This window comes from Hyperoodon ampullatus, assembly GCF_949752795.1.
Source record: "Hyperoodon ampullatus genome assembly, chromosome: 1".
Lineage (NCBI taxonomy): Eukaryota > Metazoa > Chordata > Mammalia > Artiodactyla > Ziphiidae > Hyperoodon > Hyperoodon ampullatus.
In genome coordinates this window covers 58301282-58322350 of record NC_136914.1, presented here as the reverse complement: position 1 = coordinate 58322350, position 21069 = coordinate 58301282, and the positions used below count along the sequence as shown (strand labels likewise).

At 38.1% G+C, this 21069-nt stretch overlaps 1 protein-coding gene across 2 annotated transcripts in view; it reads left to right on the top strand.

The window, feature by feature from the left end:
- Positions 1 to 3983: 3983 nt before the first annotated feature.
- The window catches only part of SLC25A16 (solute carrier family 25 member 16), a gene marked incomplete at both ends in the record, with an annotated part of 33294 nt that continues 16208 nt past the window's right edge, over positions 3984 to 21069 (top strand). The window contains 4 exons of one of the 2 annotated variants that reach the window (XM_079715998.1): positions 3984 to 4104; positions 10078 to 10170; positions 15517 to 15650; positions 16375 to 16438. In XM_079715998.1, coding sequence (XP_079572124.1) covers positions 3984 to 4104; positions 10078 to 10170; positions 15517 to 15650; positions 16375 to 16438 — 412 coding nt within the window. Of the gene's footprint in view, positions 4105 to 10077; positions 10171 to 15466; positions 15651 to 16374; positions 16439 to 21069 lie in introns of those variants that run through there. The other variant, XM_079715999.1, reaches the window with a different exon arrangement.

Below are 21069 nucleotides of genomic sequence, written 5' to 3'. Positions count from 1 at the left end.
GCATGGGCTTCTCTTGTTGCAGAGCTCAGGCTCTAGGCGCACAGTCTTCAGTAGTTGTGGCGCATGGGCTAAGTTGCTCCGTGGCATGTGGGATCTTCCTGGACCAGGGCTCGAACCCGTGTCCCCTGCATTTGCAGGCAGATTCTCAACCACTGTACCACCAGGGAAGTCCCAAACCAGTCCCTCTTTTTGTTTTCTCTCTTCTGTTAATGGTCCATCAAGTCTTTTAAACACCCTAGCAAAAAACTGCATCAGTTTTGACTTATCCTATTCCTTGCCTTCCATATTTAATTCCTTAGCAAGCCCAGAAGGTGCTATCTCCTCCATCCATTTTCTTTCTGATTATGTTTTCATGCTCTCACCAACTCTCTTGCCTGGATTATTGCAAAAGCTTCCTAACTGGCTTCTTTACTGTCAGATCTGTCAGTGACTGTCTTCCCAATTATTGTATTCATCTCTCCCAGATTAATTCTTCTAAAACATAGCTGTCACCAGTTTCTTATTAGCCACTAAATTAAGTCTAAACTCTTTAGCCCAAGATTGAAACTGTTCATGATATAACCTTGACCTATTTCTCTAATGCTGTTGGTCAGTGGTCTGCCATACAAGTGTTGGGGAGTCAAGGAGAGGGGGTCAAGAATCTTAAGACAGGCAAACTGGACAATTCTTTGTTCTTTGACCAAGCTGAGTTCCTTATTTGTGTGTGTGTGTGTGTGTGTGTGTGTATGTGCACGTGTGCATGCATGTGTATACATGTATGTGTGTTTGCCCTGGCCCATGCTTGGCTGTGTCAAAAGCCTGTTCAATTACCTTCTTCCCTGATGATCTCTGACAAACATGGTCTGTTTTCTGCATCCCTACTTTTTATTTGTGTATGTTATTTATTTAATTATTAGATTCACATTCATTCCATGAAATAGTACATTCATTGAGGGAAGGGATTCATTTTTCTCCATTTCTTTAGCCTCTGGCCACTTGTTGCTAGATATTCTAGCAGTGAAAGACAGATATAGGAAGACTTGGGTCTTTAAGTAGAGGCACCATTGTATATCATCTATTCAGTGTCAAGTGACATATCAGATGAACAAAACAGATAATTCCTACCTTCATGGAGCTTACATTCTAGTGGAGGGAAACTAATAATAAAAACATTTTATATATATTATAAGCACTGGTAAATACTGTGGAAAAAATTAAAGGAGAGAAAAGAGATAGTGAGTTTTGGTAGGGGTGAGGGTGGAGTGGGTAGTAATTTTAAATATTACAGCCGAAAAGGCCTCCTTCAGAAGCTTACATTTGTGTAAAACCTGAAGAAGGATATAGAAAGAGGAAGTTACATGGAATATCTAGGGGAAAAGTAGTACAGGTGGAAAAAAAAGCATGTGCAGAAGCCCTGAGGGAATCATGCCAGGTGTTTATGAGGAACAAAGAAGCCAGTGTGACTGAAGGAAGTTCGAGGAGTTGAGGCCAGAGATATAACAGGAAACCAGTAGACCATTTTAAGAATTCCCCCAAGTGATATGGGAAGCCATTGAAGGGTTTGGGGATAAGGTGTGACAAGATTTGTTTTAGGTTTTAAAGAATTGCTTTGGCTGCCATATTAGGAACAGAAAGTAGGAAGCAAGAGAAAGCAGGGAAATTAATTAGGAAATTACTCAAGGTTTATGGACTGAGGTTGGAGATGTGATTTAATGAAATGAGGAAAGATAGCAGGAGTAGCATGTTTGGGAAAGAAGATGAGGAATTTAGTTTTGGATATGATAAATAGACGCCAGTTAGATATACAGGTGGAGATGTGGGAAATATGGATCAATAGATTTGGAGAGTGGGTGGGAAGGGCTGGAGATTAGCAGTCATCCCAATGACTACATATAAATGTATTTAAAACTCTGAGGTTGGGTAAGATCTCTGAGAGTGAGTGTAATAACATCTGTAGGTTGAGTAGCTTAGTTCTAACCAGCTGAGTAGAGAAGAAAAAATTGGATGTTTAAGTCACTATACTTGTTGGTTATCATGTATATAAACTTTCCATCCTAGGTCTGGATTGAGTTTTGGAGTTGAGAGCCATTACGTGATAAATTAAATCTGTAAGGTGCATCTCATTTGAAACGGAAATGGATTAGAAGAGATACTAGTACAGCTTACAGGACAGGGGAAAAATACACATTAGCACTAGGAGCTGGGACAGCTTTGCTAGTTATGTAATATGAAAGCATAGACCTTTCTCTCTTTTTTTGTTACATAAAAAAACCTGGGGACTTCCCTGGTGGCACAGTGGTTAAGAATCTGCCTGCCAATGCAGGGGACACAGGTTTGAGCCCTGGTCTGGTAAGATCCCACATGCTACGGAGCAACTAAGCCCGTGTGCTGCAATTATGAGCCCACGAGCCACAACTACTGAAGCCCATGCGCTTAGAGCCTGAGCTCTGCAACAAGAGAAGCTACCACAACAAGAAGCCCGTGCACCACAGCAAAGAGTAGCCCCTGCTCGCCACAACTAGATAAAGCCCATGGGCAGCAACGAAGACCGAACTCAGCCAAAAATAAATAAACAAACAAACAAACAAAAACCTTAGGGAGGTTTTTCTTGTACTTTTTTATTGTAATAAAACATACTTCAGGGATTCCCTGGCGGTCCAGTGGTTAGGACTCTGCACTTCCACTGCAGGGGGCACGGGTTCAATCCCTGGTCACTCTGCAAGCCGCATAGCCAAAAAAAAAAAAAAAAAAAAAAAAAAAAATTACTTTTTTAACCATTTTTAAGTGTACAATTCAGTAGTATTAATTACATTCACAATGTTGTGCAAGCATCCCCACTTTTGGGAGCTTTCAATTCTTCACGTTAGACATGCAAATTATAAATAATGATATTATTATATGGGTCTGTATTTTCTGGTAGAAATTGAATATTGGGAACATGGGAAAAAATAAATTTGAAATCTGGACTCACCATTAATGATAAATGTCAGCTAGAAACACCTTGCAGAGGCATATCCATAGAAAGAGAAAGTGGGGACCAGTGTCAATAATAGGGAAGATTGGAGTAAGTATTAACAAAAATTATAATAGGGAATTTCTGAAAAAGAGGAAAAAAGTTCAGAACTTTGGTCACAAAGAATAGGAATGAAGTTTGCTCAAGTAGGAGGTGATGAGGGACGCGCAGTAAGAGAATAGGGCTGGGTAAGGGGTGGTTTGAAAAAAATAGTCTTGTAATACAGCGGGGTCAGGGAGAAGAAACTGGGAGGTTCCTGAGAGTTTAGGAGTTGGTGGGGAGTAGAGCGGTGGAATTTCACAGCTAAGCACAAAGCACAGGTTCAGAAAGTCCTGTCAAGGCAGAAGTATTTGTGTAATTCGTAGCGCCCCAAAGAAAGAAGAACTTGCTTTAGCAATTATTTCTTTGGCAGAGGGGTTGGGGGTGGAATAGAAGCTTAGTTGGGGGGGCGGTTAGGGAGGCAGAATGTGAGGTTCAGCGAGAAGATCTGAGAAGGCAGAGCTGATCAGGTTGGAGACAGTGCAATGTCAGAAGTTCCTGGAAAGAGTGAGGAACCAAAGGTTGGTTCTGGAAAGGCTTCATTTTGGGAAGGTCAGAAGGCAGCCCGATGACGGTTACATGTCGATCAATGATCAATATGGGTTGATGGGCGCGGTAGAGCTTTCTGAGGTGGTGGGTTTTGGAAGGACCTTCTCGCTGGCCATGCTTCCCTTTTTCCGCCTGTAACAGAAGACGCCTGCACAGCGAGGCCAGAAGTAGAGATGTGGGGCGAAGCTGGGGAGAGGGGGAGGTGTCCAGCCCCGGCGACTCCCGCTTCGGGCCTTGACCCAGGCCCCGCCCCTGGCCTACGCCATCAACCAGCGCCGCGCCGCCCGTGGTGTTCTGTCCCGCCGTGCGGCGGTCGGTCCCCTGTCACCGCCTGCTCTGGCCATGGCTAGGGGGCTTGGGTTATAAATTGGCGACCAAAGCTCCCGACGCGGCCCTGGTCCTGATGGCGGCGGCGGCGGCCCTGGCAGCAGCCGAGCCACCTCCCGCGATGCCGCAGGCGTCAGGAGCCGGAGGGCCAGCCTCCCGCAGAGATTTCTACTGGCTGCGCTCCTTCCTGGCCGGAGGTGGGTTTCCGTCGGGAGGACCTGGCCGCGCACGGAGTGGCCGGGGCGGGATCCGGGGCAGGTCGGGTGTATGCGGCCGCGATGACATTCTTGGACTCTGGCTGCTCCAATGTCCTGCCAGGTGTTTGCCCGGACCCGCTGTAACCTCTAAGAATCACTTGACTAATGACAGCAGGATCCTAGGGAGGAAGGGCCTCGAGCTGTCGAGGAGCGGCTGGAGCCGTGGAAGGGCTGAACCAGGCACCAGTTCTTCAGGGTTAGATAGCAGGAAAAAGAGGGGAGTCCCTTAAAGGACGTCAGGGTTTCAGTGCAACATGCTGGGCACTCCTTTCTTTTATAAAGACTGTGCACGACCGAGAGTAGAATTGGATTTTGCTGTTTGCTTAAAAGAAAATAAACATTGGAGGTCAGCTTTTTAAGGATGACTGGGAAATTGTGCAAAACTGTCTACAACCAAAACTGGTTCCGGTGATTCTAGAAAACTGTGCCACAGGTACTTGACAGGTAGCTGGTGCAGCCCTACTGTTGGTGTGACTGTCGGGCCAGAAGTTTCATATTGTCTCTCAGAAATTTCTTCTGCTTTCCCGTAAAGAGGTGTTTCAGTTTCTACCCTCTCTTAGTTGACTGTCTGGGTTGTCATCACTTAATTATTTGTAAAGGCTGGGAATTTTTTTTTTTTTTTTTCTTTTTGTGGTACGCGGGCCTCTCACTGCTGTGGCCTCTCCCGTTGCAGAGCACAGGCTCCGGATGCGCAGGCTCAGCGGCCATGGCTCACGGGCCCAGCCACTCCACGGCATGTGGGATCCTCCCGGACCGGGGCACGAACCCGCGTACCCTGCATCGGCAGGCGGACTCCCAACCACTGCGCCACCAGGGAAGCCCAAGGCTGGGGATTTTTAAAATTCCACATTATGAGGACTTGTAGAAAGATATCTGTATGCTGCAATAGTATTAAGAATTATTTTGTTCTGCTGATAAAAAGGTCATTCATTTATTTATACAAGGAATATTTGAGTGTCTGCTACATGCTCAGTGTACATCAGGGAATAAAACAAAGATCCTAGAGTTTACATTGGTTGGGGACTTGTTGTGAGAAAGGCGATAAGCAAAATGAAAAAATAAGTTATATAGTATATAAGAACATGACGAATGGAATGGGAAGAAGTAAAAAGGAGAATGGGGCAAGGAAATGGAGAGGCTACGTGGGTACAGTATTAAATAGGATAATTCGTGGTAAGTCTCATTGGGAGGATGACACTTGAGCAAACTTGAAAACGTGAGGGAGTTTAGAAAGTTGATGTCTAAGAAGGAGCCTTCCAGGTGGGGAGAAAAGCTAAGGCAAAGTCTTCAAAGTCAGGGAGGACTTATCGGTTCAAAGAACTGCAGTGAGACCTATGTGGCTGGAGCCAGGTGGTGCTGATGGGGGAAGGAGGTTTACTTGGAGTGAAGTAGGGAGCCATTGCAGGTCTTTAGTAGAGAAGTGACATGATATGATATGTTTCCAAAGGATTACTTGGGCTGCTCTGTGGAGAATAACTGCAGGGGTGTAAATATGGAAGCAGGGAGACCAGTTTGGTGGTTATTGCAGTAATTCAGATGATAGATGATGGTGGCTTGGATCAGGTTAGTAGCAGGGGAGGTGGTGAAAAATTGTGATAATCTGGATATAGATAGAATAAATTATTTTCTGACAGATTAGAGATGGGTAAAGAAGAGAAGTCAAGGGGGACTTATTTTGGTTTGAGCAGCTGAAAGGATGAAGTTGTCATTGACTGAAATGGGAAGCCTGTAGTTGGGACAATGTTCATGATGGTTGTTGGGGGAGATCAGGAATTCAGTTTTGGACATGTTACATTTTATGATGTTGACTAGACATTGGAGTAGTAGTCTTGGTAATGTGTAGGCAACGTTAGCAACCAGGTAATGCAAATTGGTACAACCTCTTTGGAGAACTGGCTGGGTAGTTATCTATGAAGCTGAACATTTGTATACCTGCAGTTGATCTAGCAGTTGTATGATCCAGCAGTTCCACTCCTAGGTATATACCCAACATATCTATTTCTGCTCTTATCTGTGATATTCATAATATCCCCAAAGCAGAATCAACCCAAATGCCCATCAATGTTAGAATGTATAACAAGGGACTTCCCTGGTGGTCCAGTGGTTAAGAATCCGCCTTCCAGTGAAGGGGACACAGGTTCAATCCCTGGTCGGGGAACTAGGATCCCACCTGTGGGGTAATTAAGCCCATGCTCCACAACTACTGAGCCTGTGCGCCACAACTAGAGAGCCTACATGATGCAACTACAGAGCCCACGTGCTCTGGCCACAACTAGAGAGAAGCCCATGCACTGCAACGAAGAGCCTGCATGCTGCAACTAAGACCCAATGCAGCCAAAAATAAATAAATTAATACTTTTTTTTAAAAAAAGGAATGTACAACAAAATATGGTATAATCATACAGTGAAATACTATGCAGCACTGAAAATGAGTAAATTCCCACCACACCAACAATGTGTATGAATCTCACAAACATAATGATGAACAGAAGAAGCCAGATATAGTGTAAACTGTGTGATTTTATTTGTATAAAGTTCAAAAACAGCCAAAACTAAATCCATGTTTTTAGAACTCAGAAGGCTGATTGGTTGTCTCTGAGAAGGAGGAAATAGTGATTTGAGGAGAGGGACTTCTGGGAGGCTGGTAATGTTCCATTTTTTGATTTGGGTGGTCTTTATGTGGGTGTATTCACCTTACTGTAATTCATTAAGTGGCATACTTGTGATTTGTGCACTTTTCTCTATGTATCTTATACTTTACTACACAAAATCTATTAAGAGGAAGAAAGAAATGGGAGACAGCAAGTATAGGAAACTCTGCAATGGAATCTTGATTAAGATGTGTACTTTTTAAAACCTTGCACAATATTTTTATTTGTTTTTATAGTTTTTTTAAATATCAGGTTAATTAAAGTATAATTTATATACAGTAAAGTTCACCCTTTTTCGTGTGTACAGTTTAATGAGTTTTAACAAACATGTTTTGTAATGACCACCACAGTCAAGATATAGAATAGTTCCATAACCCCCAATTATTTCCACTTTCCTTTGTACTCATGCCTTTCCTCTCACCTCCAACCCCTGGCAGCCACTGATCTGTTTTCTGTCTCTATAGTCTTGCCTTTCCCAGAATGTTATATAAATGTAATCATACAATATGTAGTCTTCTGAGTCTGGCTTCCTTCACTTAGCAAAATGCATTTAAGTTTCATCCATGTTGTATGTATCAGTAGTGTGCTCCTTTTTGTTACTGAGTAGTAGTATTCCATTGTATGGATTTACCAGTTTCATCTATTGTGAAAATTTGCTTTGTTTTCTAGTTTTTTGTTATTTGAATAAAATGGGTATTAAAAAGTTGCTCACAGATTTTTATAACCATTATAGGCGCTCCTGGTCCAAGTGATATGAGAAAATACCATTGGGCAAGTTACTTAACCTCCCTTTGCCTCAGTTCCCCCATCCTTTAAATGGGAAAATAAGAGTACCTACCTCAGAATGTAATTGTAATGATTAAATGCGAAAGTACCTGTAAAAGCCTTGGCATAGTGCCTGCAGTTGAATCTCTTAGCCTAGTACCTGGTACAAAGGAAACCATACGTGTTTTTTATTGGTGATTAGCAGTGGTCTTTGGCAAATATCTTTTTTTTAAAATAAATAAATTAATTTATTTTTGGCTGCATTGGGTCTTCATTGCTGCATGCGGGCATTCTCTAGTTGCGGTGAGCGGGGGCTACTCTTCATTGTGGTGCGCAGTCTTCTCATTGCGGTGGCTTCTCTTGTTGAGGAGCACTGGCTCTAGGCGTACGGGCTTCAGTAGTTCTGGTATGCAGGTTCAGTAGTTGTGGCTTGTGGGCTCTAGAGCGCAGGCTCAGTAGTTGTGGCGCACGGGCTTAGCTGCTCCGCAGCATGCAGGATATTCCCGGACCAGGGCTTGAACCCATGTCTCCTGCACGGGCAGGTGGATTCTTAACCACTGTGCCACCAGGGAAGTCCTCTTTGGCAAATATCTTAAGTTCAGCTGTTCAAAATGAAGATAAAGCCTACTTGACCTTACTCAGTGGACTTTTGTAATGATTAATTGAGCTATAAAGTGAGGTGATAAGCAAGTAAAGATATTATTAAAAGAAACTACTTATTCAACAGGTTCTAAATATTTTTATATGGTTATTTCATAATGAATGGGAAGATAATAATATAAAAAACTACTCTGAAACCAAATATACCCGAATGAAAATTAGTTTTAGCTTATCCTCAATTTTGAGTGGCCATGACTGTTATTTCCATTAGTTCAGATAAGAGAAGCTTGATATAGAAACTTATATGTGGATTTAATATTTGAGTACAAATAGGCATTTTATTTTTGGGTGTTTCATAATATGCATTTTAGCATCAGTTACATGCTGAGCTATTAAGTAAATGTGTGTGGATTTTGAGTGATTTTGTCTTATATTTTTAAAAGTTTGTAAAGTAAGACTCTTCATTCATTCAGTAAACAGGTATTGAGTACCTGTTAGGTGCCAGGCCCTGAACTGGTCTCTGGGGATGCAGAGATGCACAATATCCCAGTCCTCTTGTACCTTCCTTAACAAATATGCAATGATGAAGAGCTTAACATAACCATAAAAAAGACACCAAGGGGCCTCCCTGGTGGCGCAGTGGTTGGGAGTCCGCCTGCCGATGCAGGGGATGCGGGTTCGTGCCCCGGTCTGGGAGGATCCCATATGCCGCGGAGCGGCTGGGCCCGTGGGCCATGGCTGCTGGGCCTGCGCGTCCGGAGCCTGTGCTCCGCAACGGGAGAGGCCGCGACAGTGAGAGGCCCGCGTACCACAAAAAAAAAAAAAAAAAAAAAAAGACACCAAGGACTTTTTTGTCCACCTTTTTATAATAGTAACAACTCATTTGGTTGAGTGCTTACTACATGTAAGGTACTTTACAGAAGTGTCTTAGATGGTTCAGGCTACTATAACAAAAATACTGTAATCTGGGTGACTTATAAACAACAAACTTCTTTCTCATAGTTCTGGAAACTGGGAAGTCCAAGGTCATGGTGCCAGCAAATATCTGGGGAGGACCTACTTCCTCATAGCTGGTGTTTCTACTTGGTGGAAGGGGCCAGGGATCTCTCTGGGGCCTCTTTTTTTTCTCGGCCGCACCGCACAGCCTGCGGAGTCCTAGTTCCCCCTGCAGTGGAAGCACAGAGCCTTAACCACTGGACCTCCAGGGAAGTCCCTCTGGTGCCTCTTTTATAAGGGCATTAATTCCATTCATGAGGGTCCTAATCACCTCCTCTAATACCACCTCCCACCTCTAAATACCATCACTAGGAATTAGTTTTCAACGTATGAATTTTGAGGGGACACAAACAGTCTGTAGCAAAAAATCTTTATATATTGTCACCTTAGAAGCATGCCAAGCTATTAGGGCTCACCTGGATTCTGATTTATGCTAAAGCCCATGTATGCACTTTACCGTCATCCACATGTCTGCACAGTGGCATGTGGTAGGGACCAAATACATAATTGCTGAGTGGATGAATGAATGACTGAATTTTATGGGTGAAATTTGATTATTTCAATGAGAAGTCATCCAGAAGAAGAAGATGTTATTTCAAACAGAGGCTTATAGGTGGGTAAATCCCTCCAAGTGTCTGTCTCCATAACCACATTTAGCAAGATTCCAGTGTTCATCAGGAATTAGGGGACAGATTTACACTCTTCAAACTTATTAAGTCTGACATGCTCAATAATTAAACTGTAGAGAATGGGGGCCCATCATCTACATATCCCTGCTACTGGGCAGTTCTACCCATGGAGATCAAATTAGAGATTAGAGGGTATGTTAGCCTCTAAATAATGATTTCCATCTGGAAAGAAATGGTATGGAATTTCTTCCTGATCTTTTCAAATTTTTTAGGTATTGCTGGATGCTGTGCCAAAACAACAGTTGCTCCTTTGGATCGAGTGAAGGTTTTATTACAAGCTCACAATCACCATTACAAACACTTGGGTGAGTTAATGGATGCTAAAGAGAAAAATGAAAATGTTATCCATCTGCTATCTTTGTTTCTAATTGTGAATTATAGTGGAAAGAGGACACAAAAGGGAGTTCAAGTTTGGGGGCAGATTTTACGAGGGATGTATCTCTTACCTATTTTAATCGTTTCATTTGCAATAGTGGTTATATATGTTTATCATTTTAGAGTACTAATGTACTCTAAAATCTTTGAATCATTGAAGTAAGTACTACATATTTGTTTATTGAGATTAACAAATCACATCCTTAATAGACACATATAATAGCTCAGCTTGATTAAAAAAAATCCAACTAGTGATAGAGATAAGGTTTATTCCTTTAAACACTTCAGCATGTGCTGTAGATATCTTAGGGCAAGCAGAATCCAATGCAATTAGTATATATGGATAAACTTGCATTGTTAAAAAATATCGAGCCCTTAGTTGTTCCTTGTAAACATAAAAATCAGCTATTATAATTAACATGGACACTCATATATCATTGGTGGGAGTAAGGATTTTTTATAGCCTTTTTGGAGGGTATTTTGGTAATATGCATCAAAAGTCTTGAAAAGATACATATTCTTTGGCCTTGCAATGCTAGTTCTAGGAGGTTGTTTCAAGGAAGTAATCAGAAATGTGCTCAAATATGTATATACAAGAATCAAAGCATTATTTATGTTGGTTAAAAAAAAAAAGAGCCAACCAAAATGTTTAATAATAGGGAATTGGCTAAGTTAAATAATAAGTATTACTTAAATAAATAAGTCCATATTATAGACTATTTTGCAATCATAAAAAATTGTAAAAGAATATTAATTGACTAGGAAGAATGTTCATAATATATTAGTTAAATGAAAAAATGTTGCAAATGGTTTAATCATATTGCATTTTATCTAAGTAAACGTATTTAGACAAAAGGCTAGAAGGAGAAATATGAACATTAAGTGGTTAATTTTCAGTGATGAGATTATAATTATATAATTTTAATATAATTATATAATATAATTATATAAAATATAATTATATTATATATATTATATATGTAATTATATATTATTATATAAAATATTATTATATATTATTATATATAATTATATAATTATATATAATAATATATAATTATATAATTATATATAATAATATATATAATTATATAATTAAAATATAATTATATATTATATAATATAATTATATAATATAATAATTATATTATTTTTTTTCCTCTAAGCTAATTTGTAATACATGTTGAACATATATTAAATTTTCAATTAGAGGGAAGAAGATTTAAAAGAAAAAATTTAATGTGGATAGAGACCAAGAAAGAAGTTAGGTCAAGGCAACTAACTCATACTACTCCATTGCTTTACAGTTTCATGCTTCAGTGATGGGAATGATGTGTGCTCTGCATGATCTATGCATCATTTTTAAGGAGGATATTTAACAGGGTGAATAAGAATCAATTATTTTAACAATTAGGTTTTTAAAATGTGATTTTATATTTATTGTGTTTCATTTTCCTGTCAATATTTTTAATACAAAGTAAGTCTGTTCTTTAAATTGAAAGAAAAATTTTGCTAATATCTTTGTATCCAGAAATGAATTCTATATCTTCTCAGTGTACTGCTCATATATAGAAAGAATCAGACCTTTGAACTTACTGAGAGATTATATAAAACTGGAAAGGAAGGAAATGATTTTCTTTTGTAGTCTAAATTGAGGGTGAAAAGTAGATGAATTATATTACCCAGTATCTCGTGGTGTTTGACAGTGACCCAGCATATGAATGTCTGAGCAGTATTGTTTTATTCTTTTAAACTTCTCCCCATGCTGATGTATGTTGTTTTGTTTCCTGATTTGTAATCGTTAGTTTACATATTCACATTAGATTTCACGCTCTACAGGGCTGCATGCCACGGGTTACAGTGTACCCTACAAGACATGCAAAATTTGAAACAGAATTCCTGTAGTGCAACAATGAACTCTTGGTGTAGTGTATGGAGTTTCATGTATCTTTAAAATATACAAGGCAAAAGAAAAGTATTAGTGGCTTATTAATTTATTTTTAAAATATTGTTGGGCATTTTATTCTAGGTGCCTCCCTTTTTACATGCATAACAGTTTTTCAGTTTTGCTTAAATTTAAGAACATGATTTTTCACAAATTAAAGATGATAAAGATATGCTATTGAATAAAACTTTTACTTTAGCTTCTTTTAAAAAGTGTATGGCGGGGCTTCCCTGGTGGTGCGGTGGTTGGGAGTCCGCCTACTGATGCAGGGGATACGGGTTCGTGCCCTGGTCCGGGAGGATCCCACATGCCGTGGAGTGGCTGGGCACGTGAGCCATGGCCACTGAGCCTGCGCGTCCGGCACGTGTGCTCTGCAACGGGAGAGGCCACGGCAGTGAGAGGCCCGCGTACCGCAAAAAAAAAAAAAAAAAAAATTATTGTGGCCAAATGAAAAGGAAGGGGTAAAATTAGAATTTCTTCTTCCCCAATTTGCACCGAGTGTAAAGAAGTTTTTCCTGTAATATATTAAAAATCTTTGACCTCCATTTAACTTTTTACAGTCAATGTGATATAAAAATAGGTAGCTGAATCATAATAGGATTCTTTAAAAATCCTTTAAATTTTGTTATTTTTACATTTTATTTATTTTTATTTTTTGAATGTATAGTATTTTCACAAGTTCATAATTCAAAAAGTACAAAAGCAAACATCTTCCTCCTTGACCCCTCGTTAGAATCAAGCATTTACAGTTTTCTTCCCTTTTCCTTCAGAGCTTATGTACATATACACAAGCATACGCTTATATTTTACCAACTGTTAGTTCCTTGTAATCCTATCTTGACAAAATAAAGATACAGAAAAGGATCTAAATAACACACAATCTTGATATAACATAGACAAGAGGACTTTGCACCCTGCAGAGAATACATATTCTTTCCAAATATGCTTGTAACACATGCAAAAATTGGTTCAGTGTTATGCCATAAAGAAAATCTCAATTTCCCAAAGTAAAAATAGTACAGACTATAGGTTGAAGGAGAAAAATAACGTAATATCTCAATTGATATTTAAATGCCATTTGAAAACATTCAACATCCAGTCTTCCTCTGTTTGTCTTTCTGTGTTATTGTTTTAGGTGAGATTTTTGTGAAAAGCATTTGGTTAGACATTGCCTTTTAACAGAATTTGAGTGTCTTTGGCTTTTAATAGAAGGATTTATATCTTTTAAAAATATTTTTAAATTTTATTTATTTTTCACTGTGTCAGGTCTTAGTTGCGACATGCGGGATCTTCGTTGTGGGTTCTTTTGTTGTAGCACATGGGCATAGTTGCCCCGCAGCATGTGGGATCTTAGTTCCCCAACCAGGGATCGAACCCGTGTCCCCTCACTGGAAGGCAGATTCTTTACCACTGGACCACCAAGGAAGTCCCGGATTTATATCTTTTAGATTTTTTTTTTCAATCATAGATTTCTGTTTTCTGTTCATTGTGCTTTTCTTGTATCCTCTCCAGCCACCCTCCCCTGCTCCTTGTTTTCTGGATTTCCTTTTTAAAAAAAAAAATTTATTTATTTATTGGCCACACGGCATGTGGGATCCTAGTTCCCCCCGCAGGGATCGAACCTGTGCTCCCCTGCACTGGAAGCGCAGGCTTAACCACTGGACCACCACGGAAGTCCCTGGATTTCCTTTTTTTGAAACAACTTTATTTCACTTCTACTAATGATTTCTCTTTAAATATTTGTAACAATCAAAGAGTTTTAGAGAATAATATAATAAACATATGGGGAGCTGCACAGAACTTCAGAAGTAAACATCATCAGTACAGTTGAAACCTCCTCTGTACTCTCATCGTCAGCCTTCCTGTTCCTGCTAGGTGGACACTGTTCTAAGTTTGATTACCCTTAAATTATTACCAACACATTTAAATAAAATTAAACTGGGCTTATCATTAGTCTTCTCTTCCAGCAAGAGGATGTCTTTGATAGAATTATTTTTAGGGAGGGGTGAATATATTTAGTTGTATTATTCATGTATTTTGGAAGAACTTTATATTACACATATAGCTGTATATGTGTGTGTGTGTGTGTGTATATATATATATATAGTAGAATTCTATTTTTTTTTCCCCCTGGCCGCTCCAGGTGGCTTGCGACATCTCAGTTCCCTGACCAGGGATTGACCCCGGACCACGGCAGTGAAAGCCTGGAATCCTAACTACTGGGCCAGCAGGGAACTCCCCAAATAGAATTCTTCTTAATACATTATTAGTCCACTTAGATATCTGCTTATTAAAAATGCTTTTAGAGTATATCTTTTCTTGGATGTTAGGAAGTACCTACAGTTTTGATTTCTGCGAAGGGATCAAAAGGTTACTTGAATTCTAAACTTCGAAATGAGCCCAGTGATTTGCTTTCATATTTGATCTAATTTTTGTTTGAAAAATTTGGAAAGGAACCTGAATTTAAATAGTTTAATATTGGAATTTAAATAGTTTAATAATGGAATGTAGAAGTCTGTACTGCAAATAGGATTAGTGATTGACATTATTAGAGTAATAAACATATCAGTATATCGGATCAGAACTCAGGCCTTTGTTTATCTGTATTCCTAATTAAAGTGTACTACTAATGACCCCCAATTTAAATAGTTTTTTTTTTTGCGGTACGCGGGCCTCTCACTGTTGTGGCCCCTCCCGTTGCGGAGCACAGGCTCCGGACGCGCAGGCCCAGCGGCCATGGCCCACGGGCCCAGCCGCTCCGCGGCACGTGGGATCCTCCTGGGCCGGGGCACGAACCCGCGTCCCCTGCATCGGCAGGCGGACTCTCAACCACTGCGCCACCCGGGAAGCCCCTAAATAGTTTTTTAATTGGTAGGTTTGTTATTTGTTTCTTTTATTTAGCAGCTTCTTTCGTAAACAAACCACACAGGTATCCGGGTCAGTCTGGGAAACCTTCCTTCTTCCTTCCAAATAGTCATCCACAGTGCATTATCTGGATGTTGAATATATTTCTATTACTATTCTTTTAGGTTGCTAGAGATTAATTAATTTACAATAATTATAAATATAATTTACTATAATTTGTAGCTGTTCTTGCTATAGTATGTTTTATATTTTTACATGAGGAATATTTACATAATTTGGACATATGATGTATTTTAAGTAGCTTTAACTGTTATACAGAAATTACTATTCATGTAATTCCTCAAGCAAAATTATATCATGAATGATGGCATAGTAATCTTTATCTGTGATTGTCATGAAAATTTGAATTTAGGTAGTTTTCTCTGTTTTAATAGTATTTTTCTTCTAAAAATCTTTCTAAAAATAGGAGTATTTTCTGCATTGCGTGCTGTTCCCCAAAAGGAGGGATACCTTGGATTGTATAAAGGGAATGGTGCAATGATGATTCGAATTTTTCCTTATGGTGCAATCCAGTTTATGGCATTTGAGCATTATAAAACGGTACTTGAACCTTTATCTTGTTTTCCTCTTTTGTGTCTTTGAATATCATACTTAATTGACAAGGCATTTGCTTTGACCTTTAAAGTTACTTTTTATGAATGGATAAAGTAATGCCTTTTTGAAAGACTAAGGCTTGTGATAGTTTAAGTTTTTAAATATAACTTGGTTTTGGAGTTATCTGTTCCAGGATTGTTAGTCATTTTTGAGTAAATTGTTTATGTTCATACTTATGAAGAAGAGCCAAAGTATCCTTCAAGTAGCTAATAATAAATCCATAAAATATTAATAGCTTTTTGATATGCTTTTTGTTTCTCAGTTGTAGGAGAGGAACATTGCAACTTTGGATTTTCTTATTAAATAAACTAGTGAGACCATATTGTGAAAGTCTGTTTTTGAGTAATGCTGTAAGTTAGCAGCTTTTCCCATCATACTAAGTTTCTCTTTTCTGGCTGACTGAAAGTTTATTCTCTCAAACATCTTAACACAGAAAGGAGTTTAATGAATTAAATTTCATAGGGTATCTTAAGAATAATTTTTTAAAAATTATCATAGGGTATCTTAAAATGAAAAGTAAGCAGTATCAAGACTTCACTGTCTATAGTAGCATTTTATTCCTACTACTCCCATTCACACTTTGAGTATTTGTGATCATCAATGTGTAATATAGTACATTTGGCAAGATTGCTTCTGTAAAAGTGCATAATTTGATGTTTTTGGTTTCTAGTTAATTACTACAAAACTGGGAGTTTCTGGTCATATACACAGATTAATGGCTGGGTCCATGGCAGGTAAGAGGAGTGGGTAATTTTTTGTTTTTAACTGAAGTAGAGTTGATTCACAATGTTGTGCCATCTCTGCTGTACAGCAGAGTGACTCAGTTATATACATAGAGATATTCTTTTTTTAATATTCTTTTCCATTATGGTTTATCACAGGATATTGAATATAGTTCCCTGTGTTACACAGGAGTGGGTATATTTTATTTCTACAAATTAATTTTCTATTAAAATACTTAATTTGCTTTAGGTAATATGTGTGACATTGATTAAGTAGCACACATTGTTATCTTCCTATGCTCAATTATGCAAGAAATCATTAATATACCAACTCAGAGTGTTTTACAGTAGGAGATGTAAGGAGTAGTCTAAACTTACAGCTATGTGAAAATCATATGTTCCCTTTGACAGTTCTCCTTCTGGAAATGTTTATTTTTTTCTTTCAAAAAATTTAAAAAAATTATAATGACTATAGTAATACATATTCCTATACAATGAAAGTAGTTCTGCTCCCTAGAAGCAATCACTATTAGCAGTTTCTTATGTGTGCTTTTTTCCAATACTATTCTATAGGATTAGAACTTTTATAGTTATCTTCGGACTCTCTTCTGTATCAGTACATAGATCTTTCTTAATTTTGTGAAGAACTGTGTTATATTCTAAGGTAAAAATAGCCCATTATTTATTTACTCAGTCCCCTATTGATTGATGTTTCGGATATTTAAAATTTTTGTTTTGCAAATAACACATTGTACTTGTGTGAATGTAGAAAAATTTTCAGAAGGGAAATTACTTTATCAGAGGATATGTGTATTTAATTTTTGATAGACCTTTCCAAACAACTGATCTCCTTAATGCTTTCAGTAGTCCTTTCCCCTACATACCATATCAACACTGGGCCTTATTAAATTTTTAGTATTTGGCAATTAATTATGAGTAAGCTTGGTCAGCTTTTCAAATGTTTATTGACCATTTGTATTTCTTACTTTCAGCCTTGAATTGTTTCTATTCTTTAAATATTCATTTTTATGAGTTTGGGAATTAGGACATTATTTTTTTTTTCTGTCAAATATTGCTATTATTTTATTTCCCAGTTCTAGATTTGTCTTTTAACCTTATTTGAGATTTTTTTGGAAAAATCATCCAAAAGTTCCCCCCCCATATAGAAATATTACATAGCCAAATGGGTTATTCTTTTCCTCTGTGGCTTCAAAGTTTTTTGAATTGTGTTGAGAAATGCCTTCCCCATTCTAAGATAAAAACATTTATTCATGTTTTCCACTAAAACTTTTTTTTATATTGATTTTTTTTTTTTTTTTTTTTTTTTTTTAAATTTTATTTATTTATTTATTTATTCATTTATTTATGGCTGTGTTGGCTCTTCGTTTCTGTGTGAGGGCTTTCTCTAGTTGCGGCAAGTGGGGGCCACTCCTCATCGCGGTGCGCGGGCCTCTCGCTATCGCGGCCTCTCTTTGCGGAGCACAGGCTCCAGACGCGCAGGCTCAGTATTTGTGGCTCACGGGGCTAGTTGCTCCGCGGCATGTGGGATCTTCCCAGACCAGGGCTCGAACCCGTGTCCCCTGCATTGGCAGGCAGATTCTCAACCACTGCGCCACCAGGGAAGCCCTATATTGATTTTTTTAATGTTAGATTTTCATTGTTTTTTTGTTTCTCACACCAAAAGGTAATTTAAGTTTGTAGCAATAGAAGAGTGGTAAAAAAAAAAAAATCCATGTCAGAATTCTATACTTCCAGTACTAGATTTTTTTTGTACATTTGTAGAATTGTATTTATTGACAGAGAAGGATGTTTACGTCATGTGTAGAAAGAAAGGAAGTTACAGAAGAGAATGTTTAATATGCTATATCATATTTTGATTTTTTTTTGTATTTTTTTTTGAATTTTATTTTTTTATACAGCAGATTCTTATTAGTCATCAATTTTATACACATCAGTGTATACATGTGAATCCCAACTGCCCAATTCATCACACCACCACCCCCACCTCCCTGCCGCTTTCCCCCTGTGGTGTGGTGTCCATACGTTTGTCCTCTACATCTGTGTCTCAATTTCTGCCCTGCAAACTGGTTCATCTGTACCATTTTTCTAGGTTCCACATATATGCGTTAATATACGATACTTGTTTTTCTCTTTCTGACTTACTTCACTCTGTATGACAGTCTCTAGATCCATCCACTTCTCAACAAATGACCTAATTTCGTTCCTTTTTATGGCTGACTAATATTCCATTGTATATATGTACCACATCTTCTTTATCCATTCTTCTGTCAATGGGCATTTAGGTTGCTTCCATGACCTGGCTATTATAAATAGTGCTGCAATGAACATTGGGGTGCATGTGTCTTTTATTTATTTATTTATTTATTTATTTTGCTTTATAACAAATTTAATCAGTTATACATATACATATGTTCCCATATCCCCTCCCTTTTGCGTCTCCCTCCCACCCTCCCTATCCCACCCCTCCAGGCGGTCACAAAGCACCGAGCTGATCTCCCTGTGCTATGCGGCTGCTTCCCACTAGCTATCTACCTTACGTTTGGTAGTGTATATATGTCCATGCCGCTCTTTCACTTTGTCACAGCTTACCCTTCCCCCTCCCCATATCCTCAAGTCCATTCTCTAGTAGGTCTGTGTCTTTATTCCTGTCTTACCCCTATGTTCTTCATGACATTTTTTTTTTCTTAAATTCCATATATATGTGTCAGCATACAGTATTTGTCTTTCTTTTTCTGACTTACTTCACTCTGTATGACAGACTCTAGGTCCATCCACCTCATATGCTATATCATATTTTGATTTTTAAAAAATAAATACATATGTAAATATTCATTAAAAAAATCTGCAAGGTTATAAACCAACACGTTAACAGTTTTTATTTCTGCTAATGGAAATAAGACCATTGGAAGGTGGTATATCAAAATCTTAACTATGTGGTTATCACAAGGTTTGTAGGATTTCAGTTGGTTTTTTTGGACCTAGATTTATAATGTCCAACCTGACCTACCTTACCCATGGTTTTGCCTTACGCAATGTTTATTTAACTCTTTTTGACTTCTGGCAGACTGACCCAAGATCAATAAGTATTAAAAATAACCAGGAATAGTATCTAAAATATTTAGCAAACCAACTGTAGAGGTACTAACAAATAGGACAGGCTCTGAAAGCCTCCAACTAACTTTTTCATGGCTGGATCAGGACACAGTATGTGGTGGTGGTGGGAGCTCTGGTTGGGGGAGAGGCTACCAGAGTCATGATGTGGGAGATCTTGGAAGCTGGAGCAACAGCTATTTGTCAACTGCTATAGAAATATTTTAGTATTTTACACTGGCATGGTAGTGCCGGTGAGTAACATTAGCTAGCATGTATTGTTCACTTGCTTTGTACCCTTCACAGACCTGAGCACTTGCCATGTAATCTTTGAGTACTTGACATGTAGTTCACAGAAAGATACTGTGAGGAAAGTGCTATGATTATCTCTCATTTTACAGAAGGAAAATTTTAGTAAAGTTTCCAAATCTTAAAATTTATTATTTCTTACATCACTTAAAAATTTTTTTGTCTCTTAAATTTGATTTTATAAGTGACAGGTCAAATTCTTTCTTTTAGGGTTGTAGGAAAGATGAAGTAGAATTATGAATATGAGTAAAATCCTAAAGACTTTGTATTATTTCCTTTTCATGGCACTTGATTATTTCTTGACTAGCGTGTTCAAATGGTGCTTTTAGCTTCATATTTCTGAAATGAAAGACGTGTTAACATCAAGCTTTCAGTATACACTAGAAAATAATAATAAACCAAAGGAACTTCAAGTATAAATTTTAATTTTTAAAGAAAAGAGTTTTAAAAAATTCTAGCTATTGTAGATAAGACTAGTGCTTCCATTAACCAGTATTTCTCTTTTTATTACCATGTTTAAGTAATTATAATTTACATTTTGCTTTTATGATTTTAAACAGTTGAAATAAATGTTCTGGTTAATTTTATTTATATCTGGTATCTTTGCTTCTGTACCTCTGGTGGTCTTTGAACATAAGTTTGGAAATTTTATATTTGCCAAAATTAAAAATGGTATGTTTTTCATGATCATTTCAACAGAGCTTATTTTAAAGCTTTTTTGAACTTCAACCTTTTCCCTCATCCTACAACTACAATCCAGTACATGTTGAATCTCAGTCATTCAAAAAGGAAAAACTAGAGACTGAGAATCAAGGTTTGTATATTTAAGGAAGGCCTTCTCCTTTCTTTCTGTATGTTTCACTTGTTTGAAATAAATCTTGATCTGCCAGTTCCTATGAAACTAAGAGTGACAGGATAGAGAAGAGGACAAAGAAGGAAGTTGTCAGAAACCAGAAGCAATGAGCTGAGTTCTGCTTGTGGCCATTTCTGGTCTACTCTAGTTTAGTGCTTGGCGTAAGGCTGGGAGGTCAAATGGACAGAACACTTAACTGCCTGGGATCGTGGCTGGCCTCCATTACATACATGTCCTTTGACTATGGGCAGGTCATCTGAGCCTTCCATAATTCATTTATCCATTTGTTAAAGTAGAACTTATGATTGCACAACTCGCTTTCTTTCCTAGTTGTTCTGAGGGTCAGAGTAAAGAATTCTGTGAAAACATT